We start from the raw sequence: 23,658 nt of genomic DNA, 5'->3' as shown, positions 1-23,658 counted from the left end.
ACGAAAATTGTGGTACACAGGTACACGGAGCATGAATAAGATGTATTAACGTTACCCAGCAAATAATGTGTATATTTATTAAATTTTGATATTTAATAAGTAAAAAAATACTAACGTAATTTGTTTATTTTACGGACTAAGAAAAGATCATAAAAGTCCGTGGTTTACTTGTACCACGGCTATAGATAGTACTATCTTAAATCGTGTTGTACAGAGTCTTTTGTACACAAATCTATTTTTAAACCATTTGGTAACGTTTACAATATTGTTGTTTTGTCCAGTTATCAGTTATTGTTTCAAGTATTCATTACAATTCTACTGATATAAACCTTCTGTCACTAGTACTTTTTCACATTAGTATTATTATAGTATTATTGTATATTATATTATAGACAACTGATAAATAGACAAAATAGTGGGTACTTGTTCAATATGCATCTACCCTGAGTATTTTGTCTACCATAATTGTATGTTGGTTGATGCACGATGGTTTAGTATGCTATTTATAAATAAAAATGGTGGTTTTGTTTACCAAATATGTGATAGTCACTGGTAGATAACATGAACGAGTACTAATTATGGTGTGTGGGAGGCAAATCCCCCCACGTTTTATTTTATAATGATTCAGGCGTGTACCCGTTAAAATGTTTAAGACTACATCACTGTTACAACTAACACACTAACACATAGATCTTGGGCGGCTCAGACGAGATTACGAATTACCTAAATAATAATAATATTCAATAATAAACATTAATAATATCAATAGTAAACATTTTGATTTTTGATAAAAAAAATCAAACAGTCAAATAAAAATTGGGTAAGCTCGGGCCTAGTCAGCCTACCTTGTAAACATGCCACTGTAGTCTTTAAACTTAAATGTTTAATTATTCTGTTAATATAATAAAGATCATTAGAGAAATAAAAATAGGACAAAAACATGGTATGGATTATAGTTAAAAATTATTATACTATAATAAGATATACATATCATTTAATAGATACATTTAGCATAAAAAGAATAAAGAATATTTATTTTTCTACATCTAAATCCTTGGTGGTCTTATTGTCCTCTGAGTGGACAATTCGCCTCGCCCACATACCTGGCCCACGTTATGAGTTCACTTCCGGGTCTTGTCAGTTTGGCTTTATTAATAGGACTGCTCTTGGGATCGAAATTGCACTCCAATCTTTTGGAATCTTCCAACACGTCTATGTATCCTTCGGACATCACACCCCATCGCCACATATCCACAACATAACAATCGCATTTCCAAGGGTTACCAACCAGTCGTAACGACATAAGTTGATAGCTATACCCGAATTTATTACGATTGATTGCCGTGATATTATTGAAACTCAAGTCCAACTGTTCCAACCTAGTCAGCGTTTCTAAAAACTTCATAGACCCTTCTTCGTCATTCTTTAAATTATTATCGTTCAATAACAACTGGCCAATGTTGGGCGTTGTAGTGAAAGCGTCAACAGGTAAATTACTCAAATTACATTTACTCATGTCCAAATTCCTTAAACCTGATAATTGAGGTGGCAGTATTGGTCCTTCTTCGGGAATTTGAAGAGGATTGCCTGAAAGTCTTAACTCTTTCAAGTTTGGATATGTAAAGTTATCATAGAACACAATATCATTTAGACGTCTTAATCCACAATTATTCAACTCTAATACTTCTAAACGCGTAAGATTTTGGAATAAACCAAATTCTTGGCTTTTAAGTTTATTTCCAGACAAAATAAGCGTTTTTAGAGCAGACATATTTGAGAAAGACGTTTTGGATATTCTTTGCACGTTACTGTAACCCATATCTAAATGTTCCAATGATTCCAACGGAGATAAAAGTGCTGTAAAGGTATTGTCTAAAGGATTTCTTGATATGTCCAATTCGTGTAATTTAGTAAATTTATGAAAAGTGTTAGCAGGCAACTTGGTTAATCCACAGTCTCTTAATGAAAGTTTCACTAGTTTTAACAAAGGTGATAAAGCTACTGCTAAATCTTCTGCAGATAAATCGTTTCCAGATAATATAAGGGTACGTAATTTCGTTGCACTAGCGAATGCATCTTTAAAGAAAGGTCCTTTTAAATGACAATAACTGAGGTCTAGAAAATCTAAATTAACTAAATTGTGACCCAAAGTAGTAGCCACGTCAAGAAAAGATAATTCATTTTCAGCCAACACTAGACTTCTTAGCCATTTATTCTTGAAAAATACATTATCTGGTAAATTTGATATACCTGATTGCCTTAAATCGAGATGTTCCAATCTGCCTAGATTACCCAGTATTAAAGTCCAGTCAACATGGCTTTTGAGACTGTTTCCAGCCAATTCCAATATCGTCAGGTCACCGAGACTACTAAAAGCTACGCTCGATATGTGTGTAAGATTGCAGTTATTTAGAATTAAATGTTTTAAACTTGTAAGAGGATCAAATGTGCCTGGTTCAATGATATGAAGAGGGTTTCCAGAAATATCAAGTTTGTTTAGACCTCTGATTTTGGCGAAAAAATGCGGTGATAATTTTGTTAGATGACTGTTCGACAGGTATAGGTTCAGCAAAGACTTGGAGTTTAAGAATGGACCTTCAACTTGTTTCAATGGATTTCCTTGTAATTCTAACGTAATCAATCCAGCGCTATCCCTGAAACAAGTATGAAAAATGTCGAATAAGTGTTAAATTTATAATTATATTTGAATATTTAAATACTTTCTCATTTTAAAGCAAACAATAAAACTGTTTTAATAGGTAAAGTAGACATAGTTTTAATTCTTTATTATTTTTTATCGGAATAAACCTATTTAATAAAAAATAAAAATAAAAGTATATCTTTATTGAAAGATTAATTGTATCATTACAAAATAAATCAACAGTTTTGTAATAGCTCGTAATAATAATTTTACTTTTTGTTTAATCGGACAATGCACAAATAATCATACAATGAACATTAAGAATGAAATACCTAATATATAACATTTTTAATATTCTATTTTAAGATAAGATTGATTTAAATAGATAATTAAAACATTCATAATAATATTTTTTTGTTTAGTGTGTCCGCATAAAAATGTAATGTACGTATATAATATATCAGCTGACAATATAATCGACCTCGAATAAGCAAACACGGAAAATGTGACTTAATTTATTTAATTTCAATACGATTGAAGTTAAAAGCTGAAGTAAGAGCTCGTGTCATTTTATAGACTAAATATATTTTGTAGAAACGTATACACAAGAAATACTTGATACCTATGTATTAAATAAATGGGTAGATATTTAAATAAACTTACACAAACGCTTGAGGATCAATATAATTGATCAAGTTAGACGACAAGTTTATATCCACTAAGTAACGAAGTCCGGCGAACATTGTTTTATGAATTTTCGTTAAAAAGTTTTCGGACAACTGTAATGTCCTAAGTTTGATATTGGCTGGGAATGGTTGGATTTCTTTTAGGAAATTTCCGTTCAAATAAAGTACGTAGACATTGGTGTCGAGTCCTTTATATGGCATGGATACCAAGTTAATTTTCGAACAGTCTGTCACCCAGTTAATTCTGGAGTAATGGCAATGGCATTTTTCTGGACAGTTAAGTTGTTTAGATGGAAAGGCTCCTGTATTGCATACGTAAGCCAATAGTGTTATTAACACTATAATGGATATACGTGTCGCCATATCGCGGTGAATTTCTCAATTCAAATTCTGAAAAATAAATCATTTAAATTAAAAACTTGACGTTTAAATAATCGATTAAAAATTAATATGTTACTGTAAAAGCAATATTAGAAATTCTAATCTAGTAAATTTTGCCAATTATTGTAAAATGTAAATAACCATATCAAATTATAAAAAATTGTTTATGAAGTTATCGATTCACGAATGTTATCGAAAATCTGCAGGTAAAGCGAGTGTACTTATACCATAACTATTTATAATAGTACAAAGTGCCCGCGTTCTGCGGTTTAAACAATGGACCGTACAAAGTGACTGCTTGCACCATCACGTTTTAATAATATATTTTTGTATATTACGTTCGCGCGTGTGTGTGTGTGTGATGGTAGCATAAAGATATTAATATGATATAGCCGATATAGGTAGTAATAGATGGGTTATATACGTGAATTCCAAAAACCAGTGTGCATAAAAAAATATTTTCGATTTCACTTAGATCTCCATGGCACATATACGCTCAAAATTGTTTTTTATTTTTCATTTGCACTTATTATATTTGTTTTATATCTAATTAAATCAGACGAGATCGCCGCCGCAGTCGCTGCCACCACCGACTTGCATCGCAATCGTCGTATATGTAATGTGTTATTATGTGTTTAGGTAGTAATTAGCCAGTAGGTGCAGAACATGTACAAGAATAGACTTACCCCAATAAAAAAAAAAACGGTCTGATGACTCGGCCGTTGATGAATATATCGGATTGACGTGGAACGGTTTGAGTTAGAGATTTGTTGTTAATCGCCACTATGACTGCGGTGGTCTGATGATCTGTGGTTTGCGGTAGAGGGACACACTGCAACTGGTGGCTGAATAGTGCATAATGATTTTGGACGCTCCTTGAGCGCGGAACGAGAAAAACCAGTGGGACCCTTGGTGGGGGGTTGATGTCGATGGGGCGACGGTGGCGGTGCTCGCATGTGCTCGATCACCGTCGTCTTCCACCGGCACCAACGGAGTTTTGACAACATCGCACCACCACATGACTCACGTACCTATACATGCTTTGTTATTATTATTACACTACCTATAATTATGTTTGACGAGGAAAAAACCGTTTTCTCGGTTAAAAAATCTATAAACCAATCGTCGACGAAAGGGACAATGGTCTAAGACTATATTATATAATATAATATATTCATTTGCGACCGATTTATATACATATTAATATAGTCTATAGAACTAGTTCAACAAGCTCGTGGTACATGAACGATACGTAGGTTCACATTTATAGCATAAGGTAGGTATAGTTGATGCATTAACGATCGGGGGAGTTTGGAATGCGTAATACCATTTTTTTTTTTATATGCTCAATATTGCCGGCGCCGCAGGACAAATTAATGTGTGAATAGATTGAATAAACCCATGAAAATTTGAAATAATAAAATGGGCAGTGTCTGCAGATTGGATTTGACGGCATACAGCTATACGAGTCGTGAGAGTTGTGTTGGAACACGTCGAAGAGGTCTGCACTTGTAAATCATACATAGTGGAAAGTGTTGGTAAATAGTATAGTGAAGCTTTAAAACTGATTGATGTTTTTTTTACATATAGTTAAACATAAATAATATTGAGACGGGATAATTTTGGCGTGCAAATGAAAAATGTTGATCAAAGCCATGTTTCCTAAGTACATGTTTATATTTGAGTTTAGTTTTCACTGCTTATGAGGATAGTTTCATTATTTTAAGGCATATAAAAATAATAACGTTTTAAACATTTATATATTGCATAATCTATGAGTATTAATTATACAAGGGTAACCGCTTGTATTTAAATGTCAAGTTTAAATACTTTATAATGTATGGACAAAATTAAAAGAAATCTTCAAAAACAATGTAGTCACTAAGTAAGGTTTAAAAAATGAAATGCATAATCGAATAATCGATAATCAAACAAATAAATAATCATTTTGGTGCAAATTACAAATTCTATTTTCGGCTACCTGTGGGTGATGCAATTTACATATCATTATTTTGAGTGCACATGAATATTATTTTATTTTGTAGTTTATAATTTTAGCGAAGGTTGGCCGTGCTGAATTCAATCTACGAATTTTTAATTTATATGGCTGTGATCGGCTGCAGAAATCGTCATTATGTACGAACTATATATGCCATCCGATGCCTACGTCGCCGACGACCAACCCATCGCCTGTCATGATTAATTGTTTTGGGATTCAATAGATTTAATACAATAATTGTACATACACATTTTTTCGTTTACAACTACAATATATTATAAGACGATGGGGAGGTTATTGTCAGTTAAAAAGGGTCACAATATTCATGTTACAATGCTAAGCCTGCCTGTATTGTGTTACTCCACCCACAATTCGTATTGTATTTTTTCCATTTACAATATAAGAACACACATTCCAATGACTTTTCTGAAATAAATCGAAAGTGATCGATTTTACTATCTGCTGTCTTATTATACAGGTGTAAAATAAAAATGTAGACATACCTACTACTTACATTCTGTAATCACATTTAATTTCGAAGTAAAATATATTTGCGAATTTGCAGTCTGATATTGTAGTATAACTTATGTATAACCTATTATATTTCATATAACCATCCAATTTATAAACTTATGCAAACATTGCAGCCTGCAGGGTTTAATAAAATATTATAAGACAATTATTAATCTGCAGCAAGGTTTGTTTTACATTTATCAATAAATATATAAAATAAAATAAAGTAAAATAAATATATTTATAGACTTTAGTTATTTACATTTAATCAACATTGGTGGTAAACAATATTCATAGACTGGTCATTGTATACTAGAGGTGTTTCGGGTATTCGATCATCAAGTCCAAACCTGGTACCGATATCATACTCAGTACCCGACTAATACTCGTTACCCGGCGTGTTAGTAAGTGTTGACTTAGACAGTAACCGGTACTCGATGTGATGCTACATTTTTTCCCTGGAATATACCCAGTACCCGGCTTATTAACTATGGAAAATAATAGATACGTAGGTAATCCGTATGGCCAAATTAAATATAACATATTCCATCTATTAAAATTAACAGTTATTAATAAGCAATTATTAAAATGCAATTTTAACTTAAACAAGACGTATTAAATATTAACAATTATTATTTAGTGATAAGTAAGTAAGTAACTGGATACATCCATAGATAATCCTAAACCTAAGACTGTAAGGGTTAAAGAAAATGTGACATTTTCGTGTGTAAATACTTTTAAAGAAGTATTAACTATAAACAATTATTAATAAACGAATATTAACATGCGAGGTACATAAAAGGTTACCGAGCAAACCATATCATGTATGGTTTAAGGCTCAACTGTTCCCAAACGAGTGGTAATTTTGTATGCAAACAAGTTGTGCGTTTTGTATTTGTGCGCAAACCAGTGCCGCCCCATATTAAAATGACAACCTATAATATATGTGTTGGTTGAATTTATTTTTACCGACATTTTAAAAAGTCATTGTATATAAAAATAAAACATAGTTTTATACGTTAAAAGATCCAAATTACTCAAGAATAATATTTTTAAATTACAGCAAAATAACTAAAACATTTGAACTAAAAAATTGTCGGTGATTTTAACGAATATTGTCAAAATTTGAACCTCAAACAATTATAAAAAAAATCATGACCATGTATTTCAAATATTTTTATATTCCCATAAAGAATTACATACACTAAAAAATATATTAAAAATGGTAAATACCTAAAAATAGTCAAAATTGAGTGTAGAAAATGATAATTTAGTAACAGTGAAATACTTTGCTGCTACAATTAATTCTTATTAAATTTTGATTACAATAAAAGAAAAACTAAAATCGTCAGATAAGAGCCGTAATGATTATTATGCGTAAATATTGTATTTCGCAAACTTTAAATTTAAAATAAATATTTGTGGATTTACTGTTCGATTGATATTTTTTTTTCTATTTTTTAAATAGTATTGGGGGTTTTTAATATTAACCCTCCAAAAGGACAACTAAATGTAATTTATTAACAGAAATCCCCCTCAAAGTTTAAGATCAAAGCATTTTTTCTACGATTCAACGTACCTATACCTACAAATACAATAAAAAATAACTCACACATCATTATAAAATCAGCACATTTGTCGCTATGCCTCAAGGATGTGGAAGAAGAAAGGTTAAAAATAGTATAATAATCATAAATATTTGATATATTTGAACTGTAACTTCCTCTGAAGTTTTTTCCTTTAAAACGAAAACAAAAGCAAATAAATCTTTTTGACATCTGTCACCAATATATATTCAAATCATTAATATAATTGGATTTGAAATTCTAACGCACTATTTATACTATAAAGTCGTCCAACTTATAAAGAACTTAAAGAAAACCAAAAATTCAAAATCCTAATAATTTTTTATTATTCAAAAATGACTAATGAGACTTCAATAAGCATACTTTTTAAGTCCATTATCAGTATTGTCACCAAACATTACTAAAATCAGTTTACACAATACATATTAATTCATACAAGCATACCCAATGAAAATAATGTCGATTATGACTATACAAAAAATGTACATAGCAGTTATCAATTATGTATACAATATATTTTAAAACTAAACGATTGGTACCTAAATTATCTCATTTAAACAAGGTAATATTAGTTACACTAATCGTATAACATGACGTAGACTTCCTTTATCTCTCCTCACGTAGTCACGAATTTATAAGTAGTTCACATTTAAGTCTTTGAAATTAAATATTACGATTTTATTATAATTGTACACAAGTTTATTATTTTTAAAACAAAAGATACCTTATTAAAAAAGGCTAAAAATAAACAGTTATACAATTTAATACATTCCAAAATTATTAATAAAATGAACCATTCCTATAAAATAATAGAAAATAATTGTTACAACATACAGTATTGTTGTAACAAGTATTAATGGTAATTTAAAGTGCACTTTAAAAATGGAATCACATGATATCATTTTAAATGTTAAAATATATCACCTGGTATTTGGTTAATCTAAAATTTAAAAAATGAGTATAGTTAAAAATTATAATAATATTAAAATTCGTCTTTTATATTTGAATTTATTGGTGATATAAATTTATTTAAACGTGATAATAAAGGCAGTTCACTCCAAAATTTATACTCCTTCTCTAATGGATTTTTTATAACTTTTGGTTGGACTGAATCTATGTGAAGTAAAACTGATTCTCCAATAGAAGTAAATTCTGGCCAAGCTTTTCCATTGTCCGTTCCATCAATAGTAGGTATTCTAGAACAAATAATAATTTTGTCAGTGTGTATTTTTTTTAATTTTAATAGGTATACCTACAAAAGTATACAACTATAAATAATGAATGCAGTTTATTTTATCTTATTCAATAATTGAATTATTTGATGACTATTAAGTAAGTTATACAATAAAGTTATAAAATGTATTTTTAATTTTATTCTGACTTTTAAATATAACTTAAATAAATAAATATTATACTCACTTAGATGATGCAAACTTGACCCAAATATTAACCATAAGCTTTGACATTTCTATATCTTTGTCACCTAATCCTTTGGGATTCAATTCCTTCAATGAAAACAAACTAATCAATTCATCAGCATGACTTACTCCAAGAGACTTTTTACAATCGCCATAAAATTGGTTGAATGAAAACTCATTTTGATAAACGAATAAATAAAAATAGACTGGTGAAGTTAATTTAATGCTCATGTCCATGGTACACGTAATAAAAGAGCCGTCTCCGATCATCTATAATTAATTATTTAAAAAATGTATTTCAATGTTTAAAAAAATTGCTTTATTTATAAAATTATATATAATATAATACTTTAACTGCATCCAAATGCGAATCGCTCTCTATTTTTCCCGATGGAAAATACTTTTCAATGATCCGATTATTAATTTCGTCCATATGTTTAGGCAATGACATATGTTTGTACATTAATAAAATAGGCAACAGGCGATTACTATCGGTAGACAGTTCCGGGTATTGAAGTGAAGTTTCGTTGAATAAAGCTGAAAATATGAATTAAAAATTTAGTGATAGATTGACAAACCCGGAAATCAGGAATTTTTCCAATCGACTTATCTATATTTTAATTAATAATTTATGATAAATAATTTTGTTTTGTAAAATCACATTTATAGATACAACCAAAATATTTATTACTTACTTTAAAATTGAACAAATTAACCGAAGAAGATATGATTATACAATTTATCTATTTAAAAAGTATAGTATGAAATTTAAAGTGATGCATAACAACAATAAGCATTTGCATACAAGTAATCTTATAAATCCTTAAACTCAGGTGAATAATGTTTTAAAGTTTAATTGAAATTGACCACGTGTTTGACATGCCTGCTTTAAATTGTTTTTAAAATTACTTAAATATTTAATTTAAAACGATGTAATTTGCGAACACTAATTTTTAATTTTTAAAGTTGTTTTAATATTAACAATTTACAATATGGAGAGTTTTGACTTATAGTCGAAATTTTCTAGTTAAAGATATATTAGAAAATGATGGGCTTATCTTTTATGAATTCAAACAAACAATGAAGTTATCGAACAATTGAAAGTAAGAGTAATTGCGTCAATATTGATTGAAATTGCTTCGCTATTAAGTGTCAAATGTTTTAAAATCTTTGAAAGAATTATAATAATTTATTAGGTAATTGTTAGATATTATGTATAGCATTGAAGTATTCAATTATGAAATTAAAAGTTTCAAATTAATTTATAACTTGTAAGTTATAAATGTTTACTGTGTTTGTATATTTTATTATTCAATACCAAACGTACAATATAGTCATATTGTAAGTGTATTAGTACTGATGAAGAACATTTTGTTTATTAAACAATAAAATAAAAAAGGCTATTGTTGGCAGCTTAAATTTGTATTCTATAAGCCGAAAAATTTTACAAATCTAGTCCTTTAATGCTTCATATTATTTTCTAACATTATTTGAATTTTAATATGCTTATAGCCAGAGACTAAAATGTGTATACAATACAAAATTAAAAAGTGTGTAGAAGTAATAATAATCAAATCATAAACTTTTGAATACCTATTTAAATTTTATTACTACTATTGATTATAACGTAACGTTAACCTATTGTACTTAATTATTATTAACGTTATGATTTTATTTTAAATTGGGTACGTAATATGTCTAGATGTCTAGTGATAAAGACAATGTCTGGTTAGGTTAAACTTTACCGTAAATAGAATTTAAAATGCTAATCAATCTTGAATCTCGATATACTTGGAACATTGGAACCAACATCACTTAATTTTACACGAAATAAATAATTAAAACATATAATTATCATAGAATTTTAATGTTAAATTGATGATTTATTTTAATTTCCAGTAGTAATCGATCTTGTATTAAATTTTCAAAAATGTTGATTAAATGATTTTTTAACAGCAATCATAGAAAAAAATGATAAAAAATTAAAGATTTTTCATACCAAAAATATCTTAAAAAGAGTTAAAATATTTTGTACATTTCATCGTACTATTCGTACTTATTACCTATGCTTTGTTTTAAGTACTATGTCTTTAAAATCTACATAAAATATAAAATATCTATACTTTGTTTATGAATTCATACTTTATGACCTAAAATAATAAACCTAAATGTAATTAATACATTGTAGCTAAAATACAAATCTAAATTATGGCGCATGATTTTTTTCCCAAAATACAACAAAATAACAAATATGAAAAGTAAAAATATTTCATATGTGACAAATTAATACAAATTTTAAACAATTAAAAATAAATTATAATTTATAGAACTCTAATAACTAGTTATAAAGTAGTTTTAAAAGTAACTTTAAGGTAAATAAGTATTATTTATAAATTAATTTGCATATTTTGATAAAATTCATAATAAACGTAAAAGTTTTAAGTCTCCACCAATGTTTTTAAATCATTATAAAATAATCATATAAAATTATTCATCGAATAAATATGTAATTTCGTCCAAATTTGAAATATAAATATCTATGTTTTTAGATTTTTAGTTTCAGTATGCATTAATTTCAGTATGCATTAATTTTTTTTCCTTTTACTAAAAAATTTAACATTTTATAATTTTTTATTATTTATAATTAATTTAGATATAAACATTTTTTTCAAGAATATTGTTATTTTAATTATTTAAAATTATTTAAATAACATATTATCAAAAAATCTAATAGTTAAAGAAATCGATAGGTAATGAATGGCGAATAGTAAGTTCTTACACGAGAGTAGCAGGTAAACGGTAAACAATTACATACGTTAGTTCCTACACGGTAAAAACCAGGTACGTATGTCAGTTCCTACACGGCGGAAAAAATTAAACATGTGTATAGGAATTTTTAAAAAATATAATAAAAATCACATAGCGCATTGTCACAAATAAATATAATATAATAATAAGTAAAAACCGTAGTTCGAACTTATTGAGACATTCTGGTACTAAAATACATTGAAGTACACATACTCCATTTAAAGCAAAACCTATACGAAATTACGGGAAAATGCGACAAGCTACAAGCTGATAATAATATCCCGACTCGACGTAGGGCGAAAGATAAAATATTTTATTATCTGTATTTTTTGACATACAAAATATTTATTTTAATAATAATAATATTAATTAAATATAATTAATATTCTTATCATTATATTATATTTATTTGTGACAACACGCTATGCGATTTTTATTATATTTTTTAATTGTCATATATTTATTTTTGAAAATTCGTATATACATAGTATACACATTTTTTCGCCGTGTAGGTTCTAACTTATGTATTTCTTGTACCTGCTACTCTCGTGTAGGAACTTACATTCGCCATTCGCCCTAATTAATATCTTGTATTAAAAACACTTGTTTTAACTAAATAGTCAAGGCCTCTTTGATCTTCTTTTATCCATCAACCAAAAACCGGTTTCTGTACTCAAACTTGCTAACTGCAGTTATAGTACGCAATAACTTAGTCTATGAAATATTTATAATAAAATATATTTTAGTTTTATAGTATTATACTTTAATATTTATGGGATCACAGTACAATTTAAAGCACTACATAAGCTAATAAATTATGTGGTGTTCATCTTTATTTTTTGGATTATTGTTTATTTTGAAATATATATTCATTAATTAAAATAGTACTACAGTATAGTTAATGCATTGATATAAAATAAGCCAAATATATAGTAATTTTACTTACATGCAGCAAATACACCACCTTCGTCCGAATTCAAACCAATAATAGTAGGTACAAAAGATTCTTGTTTAAAGTCAGTAAATGGATGGTTACATAGGAACGATTCTTGGTTTAAATCGCACGATTCAACCACAGGTGGAAATATTATACATGGATGATTAACCCACTCCTGAAACATAAAATATTTTAATTTTACTTTAAGTATAATTATTAATTAACATAGTTAGGTTCCTAACCTAACCTTATTCATAATATACATAGAAAACGGGCATGGACCAATTGCGCCTAAAACAAAATTTTCGTTTAGGGTCAGGATACTAATTGCACTTGTATAATATTATATACTAAAATGCTCGCAAATTAAAACTTATTTATTGATCGATTAATTACTGAATTAAGTGACTGGGTGTTTTATAACAATAACGGGAATTTTATGAAACGAATTATAATGTAATATAACTGGTATTTAATTTTGAATAATTAACGATCTAAAAATAACTTGTACAATGCGAAAAAAAATTATTTATTTATTTATTTTACTTATTATTATATAAAGGATACAAATTCAATTATATATTAATACACATAAAAAATTGGTTAATGTTTTCATTTATTATATAATAATTATAAGTTATAATTTATAATTATAACTAACTAATACATTTTCCCTAGGTATTGTAAACTGCCTAGAAAACGTACTATAATATGTCTATATATGTTTTATTAACGTAAACGCAAAAGTATTTATTTCATTTTTAATTATAAATCAAATACCTACCAATAAAATAAACTTAATAAACTGTTTCCAAATTGTATATAGTTCGATATTATTATTGTATTATTAATAACATTTAAAACATAAAATACCGTGTTGAGACTGGGGGCCCCATAATTTGGTACGGACAGGGGCCCACCGGGAAAATCCCGATTTCTCAATAGGCCTATCCGCCTCTTTAAGGATGTGAATATTGTTTAATGTTTTACATTGAAATATTTTTTATTGTAATCGGTACTCCGCTTGATAGTAGAACAACAATACGTCAATACAATACAATAATGGGTGCAAAGTAAAGATTGCACAGACAGGAAAGATAAAGGCGTCCACAGGCCACAGAGATACAATACTCACGATAAATTTATTATGAAGTTCGACAATATAATTAGCTGGGAGTTGTTTTAAACAGCTTAATATTTCTTCGGAAGTATTGAAATGACATCCAGCGATAGTAGCAACTGCCTCGGTACGCTTACGAATTAACCCAGGTGGAGAAACAGCCCAACGACACATTGGTGTACCACTCTGGAGTATGGCTTTATGGAACAGGCCTTTACTCATCGGCGATAACAAGTGATAACCAGTACTGGCACCGCCCGCGCTTTCGCCGAATATTGTTACCTGGCTAGGATCACCGCCAAAATTAGCAATATTTTCTTGAACCCAACGTAATGCCATGACTTGATCTTTTAATCCATAGTTCCCTGGTATCACGTCGTCTTCGGTGCTTATAAATCCTAAGTAATAACAAATTATTTTTATTAAATATTAATTTCAAAACAGTTTATAGTTAAGCGTAAACAAATCTAACCAAATAATCCAAGTCTATAGTTTATAGATACAAAAACAACATCTTTATCCATAAAATATTCAGGTCCATATACGTTTGATCCACTATGTCCAGCAAGAAATCCTCCACCGTGTATCCAAAACATTACCGGAAGTTTTCCATTAACATTTGGTGTGTAAACATTTAAATATAAACAGTCTTCCTTGCCAAATGTTAAGTGTCTAATTGACGAAAAGAAATGGTTATTTTGCGTACACATATTTGATTCTTTTGTGGCATCTAAAATACTCTCCCACGAATCTACTTTTTCTGGAGGCTACAATAAATTATAAAATATTATTATCAACATTTTATTGTATCTCATCCAAAATTTCAATAAAATTTACCTTAAATCTAAGTTCATCTATTGGCGGTTTTGCATATGGTATAGCGGTAAAAGAATAAAAATCTCGGCCATTTCTCGATTTTAAATTTTGTCCTTTTATTGCACCGTTTTTAATCCTTACTACTGGATTACAAATTACAGCACTCAAAAATAGAATGCAAGTAATAGAAACTGCCCACATTTTCAAACTAAACATTAAAGAATTCTCTAATTAATTTATATGTATATATAATATTTATTTATATATATCCATATTTTCAAAAAATCATTTTCTTCACAATTTACAAAATAAAGTAAATAAGTATCACCATAAGATACTCCTTAAATGGAATACAAAATCTAAATAATTGAAAACATGGCCGTTAAGTATACTTAAAAATTTCAAAAATCAGAATTTGAATAAATTTCTTTGAGTGAAAAAATGGAATTGAATATGCTTGACACTACGTTATGTAAAATAAATAAAAAATTAAAATAAAGTAAAGTCTGAACTATAATTATAAGCACTATTAAAATTAAAATATAAATTATTGCAACTAAAAATGAACTATTAACGTATAATAAATTAATTCACACTGATAATTATTATTAAATAATAATTATAATTAAAAAGTATTAAAAATACATTTTTTTATATTTTAATTACCTGACTCAAAATTTAGTAGGAATCAGTGTTAAAAGAATGATATGAAAATACATAAATAATTAATTTTATTCATACATAGTTATACATACTCACGTAGTCACATGTATACATTCACACTGAATAATGAAATATAAAGACGAAGGATAAAATTAATTATATTACTAATTAGTAATTACTGTATCACCTTTGACAAGGCTGATACTATTAGCTACAATCACGTCTTCGGTGATTTCAAATTTTTTTACTGTTATTAATTTATAATTTATTTTTTCATCGGCTTTTTTTTTAACACACAATTACTTCGTGGCGGAAGTATTAATGGACTAGTTTTTATTTTTTCTGGTATAATTAGTACCTCTTTATCCCAATCTAACACAACTTTATTTAATTTTAGAAATGTTATGGCTATAATACCTGCTTCAGGTATTGGGAAATCATTATTCGCAATGTCGAATTTAACAACGAAAGGTTGTTGATTAATATAAATCAGAATCACTACCGACCCTATTGTCTCTACTGGACTTGCGTGAATGCCCTTGATATTTTTTTTATCTCTTTCATTTATAATAATATGTCCTTTTAAACTTGAGATTTTTATAATGTTCATCTCTGAACCACTATCAATTAAAAATTTAATTTAATTTTTTATAAATTTATCAGAAAAACACGTTATGTGTTTCTGCTCTATAGGCGTTATAATGCGTATGTTACTGCCTGCCTGTATTTCCTCAACAGATCTCTTTGTTGTTTTCTGTGTTTTTATTTTTTAATCTAAAGCACTCGATAATATCATGATTAGACTTTTTACAATATTTGCAAAATTTACTAGAATATTCTTTTTTAATCTCTCTACTTGTACTTTGACCGCTGTTCGGATTACGAAAATTAGGTATTTTATGTTCACTAGTCCTACACTCATTAGCATAATGTCCAAATTTATCGCATCGGTGGCATTTAATATTACTCTTATCTTTAGTACTTTTTATATTCGATTTATTTTTATTATTTTCCGATGTATTATTTCAGTGCATTTTACTAAAATAATCTGTTGTTTTTTCCTCCTCCATAGTGTGGAGTACCGCCTCTTCAAATATTTTAATATTTCGTGCCTTTAAGATTATTCCGATCGACTGCGATATACCCGCTACAAATACACTCAATGCGTGAGCTTGTACAGTTTGCGCTATTATGCCAGCCTCTATTTTCGGTTTATCTACGGTTAATGCGTGTGTTAATTCATGTGCGGTTTTTTCAATTCTAATCGAAAATTATTTTACTGTTTCTTTAGTGCCTTGTCTTATCTGACTATAAGTTGTACTTGTAAATATGACACCGAATGTGCCAAACCAAAAATTGTTCTAAATAATTTTTTTAATTCGTCCCAAGTTGTAATTTCCTTATAACGTATTGCCTCCAATGCATTTCCTTTTAATTGCGCTAGTATAGCTTCTAAAATACTAGGTTTTAGACTATCGGGAATACTTTTAAAAATGAACTCGCATTTAGCTTCGAAAGAAGCTAAGTCCGATTCGGTCATCATTTGAAAAGATGGTACCAATTTAAGTGCCCTCTCAAATCCTAATTTATCTGCGTTAGCCATTCTGATTTTAAGTGTTTGTGGGTTATAAGCTACGATTTACCAATTTTCGCCTAACCTATCAGACATACAAAATATTATTCAAATGACTTACAGAGCTTGAATCTATTGAGTGAAAAACTTGGTCCTTGAATTGAAACCTCCCTCCTAGAAAATGCTTGAACCTGTGTGCGTGAATGCTCCACAGAACTCTATTCCTTTCTTGTTGTGCTTCGTGAACGCGGCTCCGTCGATGGGTCTCAGCGTACTTCCTTTGATTAAGCCAAACAAGTTTTTTCTGCTGATGAAGTGTAACCCCACACCTGACTCCGAATTGTATGTAGTAACCGCTGTACTCGTGCTATCATCACTCGGTTACTGCAATACTTCTTTAACGACGGTGGCACGTGTCTTTCTGCTTCAGCATAGAAGATAGCTAGAGGTTGAAAAATAATTGGTAAAAATAAAGTTAACACTTTGTAATTTAAAACTGTTTATTGAAAATTAACTTATACTTATATATAAAAGTGTTTCGACAGATTTACTATGTGTAAATCTATTACCGGAGGGAAAATATTTAAAATAGTCTATAACTGGGAAGTACTCGTATAAGCAGCGATGTGGCTGTTACAAAGTCCGCGACTCATATAAGTACATAAACTGGGAATGACTATAGCTCGACGGCTGTACAGTCTCTAGAGCTTTGGGTGATCAGGGCCGCTATTTATATGGAATAAACTATGATAAGGAGAGGACGAATGACGTCAATAGGAAGGTGATTTTGTTACTAGCTCTGGTGCTAGGTAATGAAATGCCTATACTAATGGCCTATTCCGGTGGAAGTTGTTTTAAGTTTGTACTTTGGAACCTTGTTTTTATGTGAAAAACACCGGTTTACTACACTATTTACATCACAAAAATCTTATAAGAATGTGAACCGCCTTTTACAAATATGTATATTTACATTGTCATATATTAATCAAAATCTTATCAGTCTTATTAAATTATAAATTATAGGTAATATTAGAAATATCATTACTGAATAAGTAAATAACAAATGTAAAAAGATAAAATATAATATTCACATCAATGTAATATTTTTCATATTAATCATAAAAGTTAATCTTTTAAATTAAATATTAACATTTTTTTTTCTGTTCAACTAATGTTTATACTAGGTTTGACAAACCTTAAATAGCATTTACTTATTCGATTTTTCGTATTTATTAAATGTTCTTGATTAACTTTAAATGTTAAATAAACATATAGTAAATATATCTGTTATTTTGATTTTATCGCATACCTACGTTTGGTAAGCAATATATGGTAATTTTTATTGCGACAAGCTCTAGTATATATATATATATATATATAAATATACGTATGCAATTAAAGTAAAGTATACTAAATAATCATACGATCATACTATATATATACTATATTACTATATACTATATTATATATATACAGTAAATTTCCGTTACAACGAATACCAATACAACGAAAAATCCCGTTATAACGAAAGTCATAGAAGTCCCCCGCCGAAAAGCAGGGCTTATAAAGAGCTCATTCGAATTTTCGTTACAACAAAATTTCCTTAGGGCTTAGTCTCCCCAAAAAGATCGAAAGCCCCCCAAAATTATTAAACATTTTTCAAAGTCACGTGGCCGGCCGGCCGTTGGACTTATTTTACAACAATTGCCAAAATCTTGGAACTTTACAAAATATTTTTGTTCCCGAAATTTTGTCAATATAATAATTATTACAACATATACCTACGTCATCGGCGCGCACCGGGCGACCGACGCGACGAATTGAAAAATTTAATAACTCAATATTATACATTGAAAAAGATATTAATATCAATATTGAGAATGTTATTGATAATATATTCGCTAATCAAAATAGGTTTATTATACTCAAATAATAAAATAGTTGATGTATTATTAATTAATGATTTTAAAGTATACATAATAATGTAGTTAGTATAATGCGTATTTAGTATAGATTTCCTTTTTAGTTGGTAATTATTAGTTGGTTATTTAGTAATGAATGCGTATTAAAGATAATATTGATATTAGTGAGTGGGTATTGGGGCAAAGCCCTCACGGCTTATTTTGCAAAGAAAGATTTAAACCCCCCCTAAAATTCAATCAAATCTCCGCCTATGGGTAGGTACCTACACTTGAATATTGTATAGACAAAATATTAATCTCGAGGTCAACTTATTTTTCAACGAGTCAAACGAGACATAATAATAATGAAGGTTGTAACTTGTAGCCTGTAGGTTTATATTAATATTGTACAATATTATAACGTTATAATATGGGTGAACTACATGAGATATTATGTTTCACTGTGATACGTTTTACGAATACCTATACCCAAGTTACACTATTGAAATTATATTTTAATTTACAAATTTATATATTCCACAAATTATTGCATTTTTAATCGTCGACAAATGTAGTATTAAATTTATATTTTAATACAAATTACTAAAATCATAATAATATATATACTAATATTCACGTATGTATATCGAATATTTTCTAAATGTTATTTTTATTGAAAATATTTCAGTATTTTTGAATAGAAATTATTTTTAAATGTTTACAATTAAATAAATTTAGATTTTTACCAAGAAAAAATTTTCGAGTGTACAAAAAAAATTATAGGAAAAAAAAAGGTGTCCAGGCGGTGTACCACTATGATATTATGTATTTATGTTACCGGCTCAAACAGATACATCCTATTACAATTACAATAATATAACGTAGAGCATTACTATAACAGAATTATTTAAAAGTAAATTGAATCAATATACAATATTATAGTTTCATAGGTTTTCAAAACTTTAAACCCAGTTGCGCTAAAGGTTCGTAGCGGGACCCAACTTATTTACTACCTTTTAATATCAGGGACTTAACTTACTGGCATGATACCAATATATCATACAATATAGTGATATCATAATATATTGCTATATAATAATACTATAGTTTATAAGTAATATTAAATATTTTATTCTCACAGTTACACTATTTAGTATTTACATAACAAAAATCTTAACGAGTGTGAACCGCCTTTTACAAATAAGCTATACATTTACATTGTATGTAAACCGCCTTTTACAAATAAGCTATATATTTACATATATAGCTTATATTAATCAATATAAAGTCAATAATTAGTCAATAAATAAAATTTTATCTTTTGTACTTTATTCAAAAAAGTGACATACATACGTCCGGACTCCGGAAACATACACATACACATAAAACGCATCATTTTATAACCAATTAATTTTAAAGCTCCTCTCAGCCCTCTCAGAATCTAAAATCTTTCTTCAATCGAAATAAAATTATAAATTATATTAATACATTATCCTATACAATAAGGTATTAAGGTTATGTTAGGTTTTAATTTTTTTTTTTTTATATTTTAATTTTATTTTTTTAATACTAAATAATTTATTCTCACAGTTACACTATTTACATCACAATAGTCTTATAAGAATATCTGAATATGAACCGCCTTTTACAAATAAGCTATATATATTTACATTGTATGTGAACCGCCTTTTACAAATAAGCTATGTATATTTACATTGTCATATATTAATCAAAATCTTATCAGTGTCTTATTAAATTATAAATTATAGGTAATATTAGAAATATCATCACTGAATAAGTAAATAACAAATGTACAAAGATAAAATATAATATTCACATCAATGTAATATTTTTCATATTATTCATAAAAGTGAATCTTTTAAATTAAATATTAACATTTTTTTTCTGTTCAACTAATGTTTATACTAGGTTTGACAAACCTTAAATAGCATTTACTTATTCGATTTTTCGTATTTATTAAATGTTCTTGTTTAACTTTAAATGTTATATAAACATATAGTAAATATATCTGTTACTTTGATTTTATTGCATACCTACGTTTGGTAAGCAATATAATATGGTAATTTTTATTGCGACAAGCTCTAGTATATATATATATAAATATACGTATGCAATTAAAGTAAAGTATACTAAATATTCATACGATCATACTATATATATATACAGTAAATTCCCGTTACAACAAAAAATCCCGTTATAACGAAAGTCATAGAAGTCCCCCGCCGAAAAGCAGGGCTTATAAAGAGGTTATTCGAATTTTCGTTACAACAAAATTTCCTTAGGGCTTAGTCTCCCCAAAAAGATCGAAAGCCCCCCAAAGTTATTAAACATTTTTCAAAGTCAAGTGGCTGGCCGGACGTTGGACTTATTTTACAACAATTGCCAAAATCTTGGAACTTTACAAAATATTTTTTTTCCCGAAATTTTGTCAATATAATAATTATTACAACATATACCTACTCGTCATCGGCGCGCACCGGGCGACCGTCGCGACAGATTGAAAAATTTAATAACTCATTATTAAATATTGTACATTATAAAATATTTATTGTATTATTATCATTAATGATTTTAAAGTACATAATAATGTAGTTAGTAATGCGTATTTAGTATAGATTTCCTTTTTAGTTGGTAATTATTAGTTGGTTATTTAGTAGTGAATGCGTATTAAAGATAATATAGATATTAGTGAGGGGGTATTGGGGCAAAGCCCTTACGGCTTATTTTGCAAAGAAAGATTTAAGCCCCCCCCCCCTAAAATTCAATCAAATCTCCGCCTATGGGTAGGTACCTACACTTGAATATTGTATAGACAAAATAATAATCTCGAGGTCAACTTATTTTTCAACGAGACAAACGAGACATATATATAATAATGAAAGTTGTAACTTGTAGCCTGTAGGTTTATATTAATATTGTACAATATTATAACGTTATAATATGGGTGAACTACATGAGATATTATGTTTCACTGTGATACGTTTTACGAATACCTATACCCAAGTTACACTATTGAAATTATATTTTAATTTACAAATTTATATATTCCACAAATTATTGCATTTTTAATCGTCGACAAATGTAGTATTAAATTTATATTTTAATACAAATTACTAAAATCATAATAATATATATACTAATATTCACGTATGTATATCGAATATTTTCTAAATGTTATTTTTATTGAAAATATTTCAGTATTTTTGAATAGAAATTATTTTTAAATGTTTACAATTAAATAAATTTAGATTTTTACCAAGAAAAAATTTTCGAGTGTATAAAAAAAATTATAGGAAAAAAAAAGGTGTCCAGGCGGTGTACCACTATGATATTATGTATTTATGTTACCGGCTCAAACAGATACATCCTATTACAATAATATAACGTAGAGCATTACTGTAACAGAATTATTTAAAAGTAAATTGAATCAATATACAATATTATAGTTTCATAGGTTTTCAAAACTTTAAACCCAGTTGCGCTAAAGGTTCGTAGCGGGGCCCAACTTATTTACTACCTTTTAATATCAGGGGCTTAACTTACTGGCATGATACCAATATATCATACAATATAGTGATATCATAATATATTGCTATATAATAATACTATAGTTTATAAGTAATATTAAATATTTTATTCTCACAGTTACACTATTTAGTATTTACATAACAAAAATCTTAACGAGTGTGAACCGCCTTTTACAAATAAGCTATATATTTACATTGTATGTAAACCGCCTTTTACAAATAAGCTATATATTTACATTGTCATATATTAATCAAAATCTTATCAGTGTCTTATTTATATTAAATTATAGGTAGCATTAGAAATATTATCCCAGAATAAGTAAATAACAAATGTACAAAGTATTAAGATAAAATATTTTTCACATCAATATAATTTTACACTAAAACAAAATTTAATTATATTAATCGCTGTAAAAATTTTTTTAAACATGTATTTAACATACTAGGGACGATTTGAACTCCCAAAAAAAGCATAAAAACATCTCTCCCAACAGATTATCGGTCGCTAGCTCGAACTGATTTGTCATATTTTGAAGGCCTATAAGCTCAAATCGTCAGTGTTAATTATTTGTTTTAACAAAAAAGTTTTCATTTATTACGAATATACAATTTCTATTCTTATATATTACTAAAAATTAATAATCAATGCACTGCAGAATAAGTAAAGAATTTGAAAGTTTACAACAGGTAAGAAGTTACATTATCAAATCATTTATACACCATTGAACTAAAATTCAGCTACACATACGATTAACAAGGTTTGCTTTATAGTGGAACTCTAATGTAATAGAAATTTACGAACCATTTGATAATAATTACTCCTGTAGGAGAAGGTAATATAAATAATATATATATTACTATATTAGGCTAACTGTCCATCCCATTGTTACCCGGTATATATTTTCATTACATTACCTATACCATATTTTTATATTGTGCATGTTTTGGTTATAAAATAACGTGCTCTCTTAGAGCCACTAAAATATCTAAATTTTCATACTACACTTATAATCCCGAATCAACCAAATCTAAATAAAAAATCAATGTTCTATAACCTAGCATCAACGA

At 28.2% G+C, this 23,658-nt stretch overlaps 2 protein-coding genes and 1 long non-coding RNA gene across 16 annotated transcripts in view; all 3 read right to left on the bottom strand.

Moving 5' to 3' along the window:
• LOC132926935 (uncharacterized) overlaps positions 1–23,658 on the bottom strand; it is a 405,462-nt gene that overhangs the window by 121,102 nt on the left and 260,702 nt on the right. The gene's annotated exons all lie outside the window — the stretch shown is intronic.
• On the bottom strand, positions 1,064–3,690 carry LOC132923841 (toll-like receptor Tollo). The gene is made up of 2 exons (XM_060987818.1): positions 3,305–3,690; positions 1,064–2,654 (listed from the first exon to the last, which is right to left on the bottom strand). The coding sequence occupies exons 1-2, from the start codon at positions 3,688–3,690 to the stop codon at positions 1,064–1,066; spliced, it is 1,977 nt and encodes a 658-aa protein (XP_060843801.1).
• Positions 8,300–15,635, bottom strand: LOC132927148 (juvenile hormone esterase-like). 2 transcript variants are annotated; one of them, XM_060991611.1, is made up of 8 exons: positions 15,572–15,635; positions 14,927–15,113; positions 14,562–14,856; positions 14,105–14,487; positions 12,979–13,144; positions 9,574–9,761; positions 9,226–9,494; positions 8,300–9,002 (listed from the first exon to the last, which is right to left on the bottom strand). In XM_060991611.1, exons 2-8 carry the CDS (start codon positions 15,104–15,106, stop codon positions 8,789–8,791), a joined length of 1,695 nt encoding a protein of 564 aa, XP_060847594.1. In that variant the 5' UTR covers positions 15,107–15,113; positions 15,572–15,635; the 3' UTR covers positions 8,300–8,788. The 2 variants fall into 2 exon arrangements, with proteins under 2 accessions (XP_060847594.1, XP_060847593.1); XM_060991610.1 differs by lacking the exon at positions 15,572–15,635 and having other exon boundaries at positions 14,927–15,121.

Source organism: Rhopalosiphum padi, chromosome 3 (genome assembly GCF_020882245.1).
Source record: "Rhopalosiphum padi isolate XX-2018 chromosome 3, ASM2088224v1, whole genome shotgun sequence".
Classification (NCBI taxonomy): Eukaryota; Metazoa; Arthropoda; class Insecta; order Hemiptera; family Aphididae; genus Rhopalosiphum; species Rhopalosiphum padi.
The sequence above is the reverse complement of the archived record's forward strand: the minus strand, read 5'-3'. Positions and strand labels throughout refer to the sequence as shown.

Bases quoted from the DNA above. Each gene is read 5' to 3' on its own strand.
- LOC132923841 (XM_060987818.1), bottom strand. From the start codon at position 3,690: ATGGCGACACGTATATCCATTATAGTGTTAATAACACTATTGGCTTAC. The intron at 2,655-3,304 runs GTAAGTTTATTT...TACTTGTTTCAG, and splicing joins ATTGATCCTCAAGCGTTTGT to GGATAGCGCTGGATTGATTA.
- LOC132927148 (XM_060991610.1), bottom strand. From the start codon at position 15,121: ATGTTTAGTTTGAAAATGTGGGCAGTTTCTATTACTTGCATTCTATTT. The intron at 13,145-14,104 runs GTGAGTATTGTA...TTTATGTTTCAG, and splicing joins AACTTCATAATAAATTTATC to GAGTGGGTTAATCATCCATG. The intron at 9,495-9,573 runs GTATTATATTAT...AATTAATTATAG, and splicing joins CGCATTTGGATGCAGTTAAA to ATGATCGGAGACGGCTCTTT.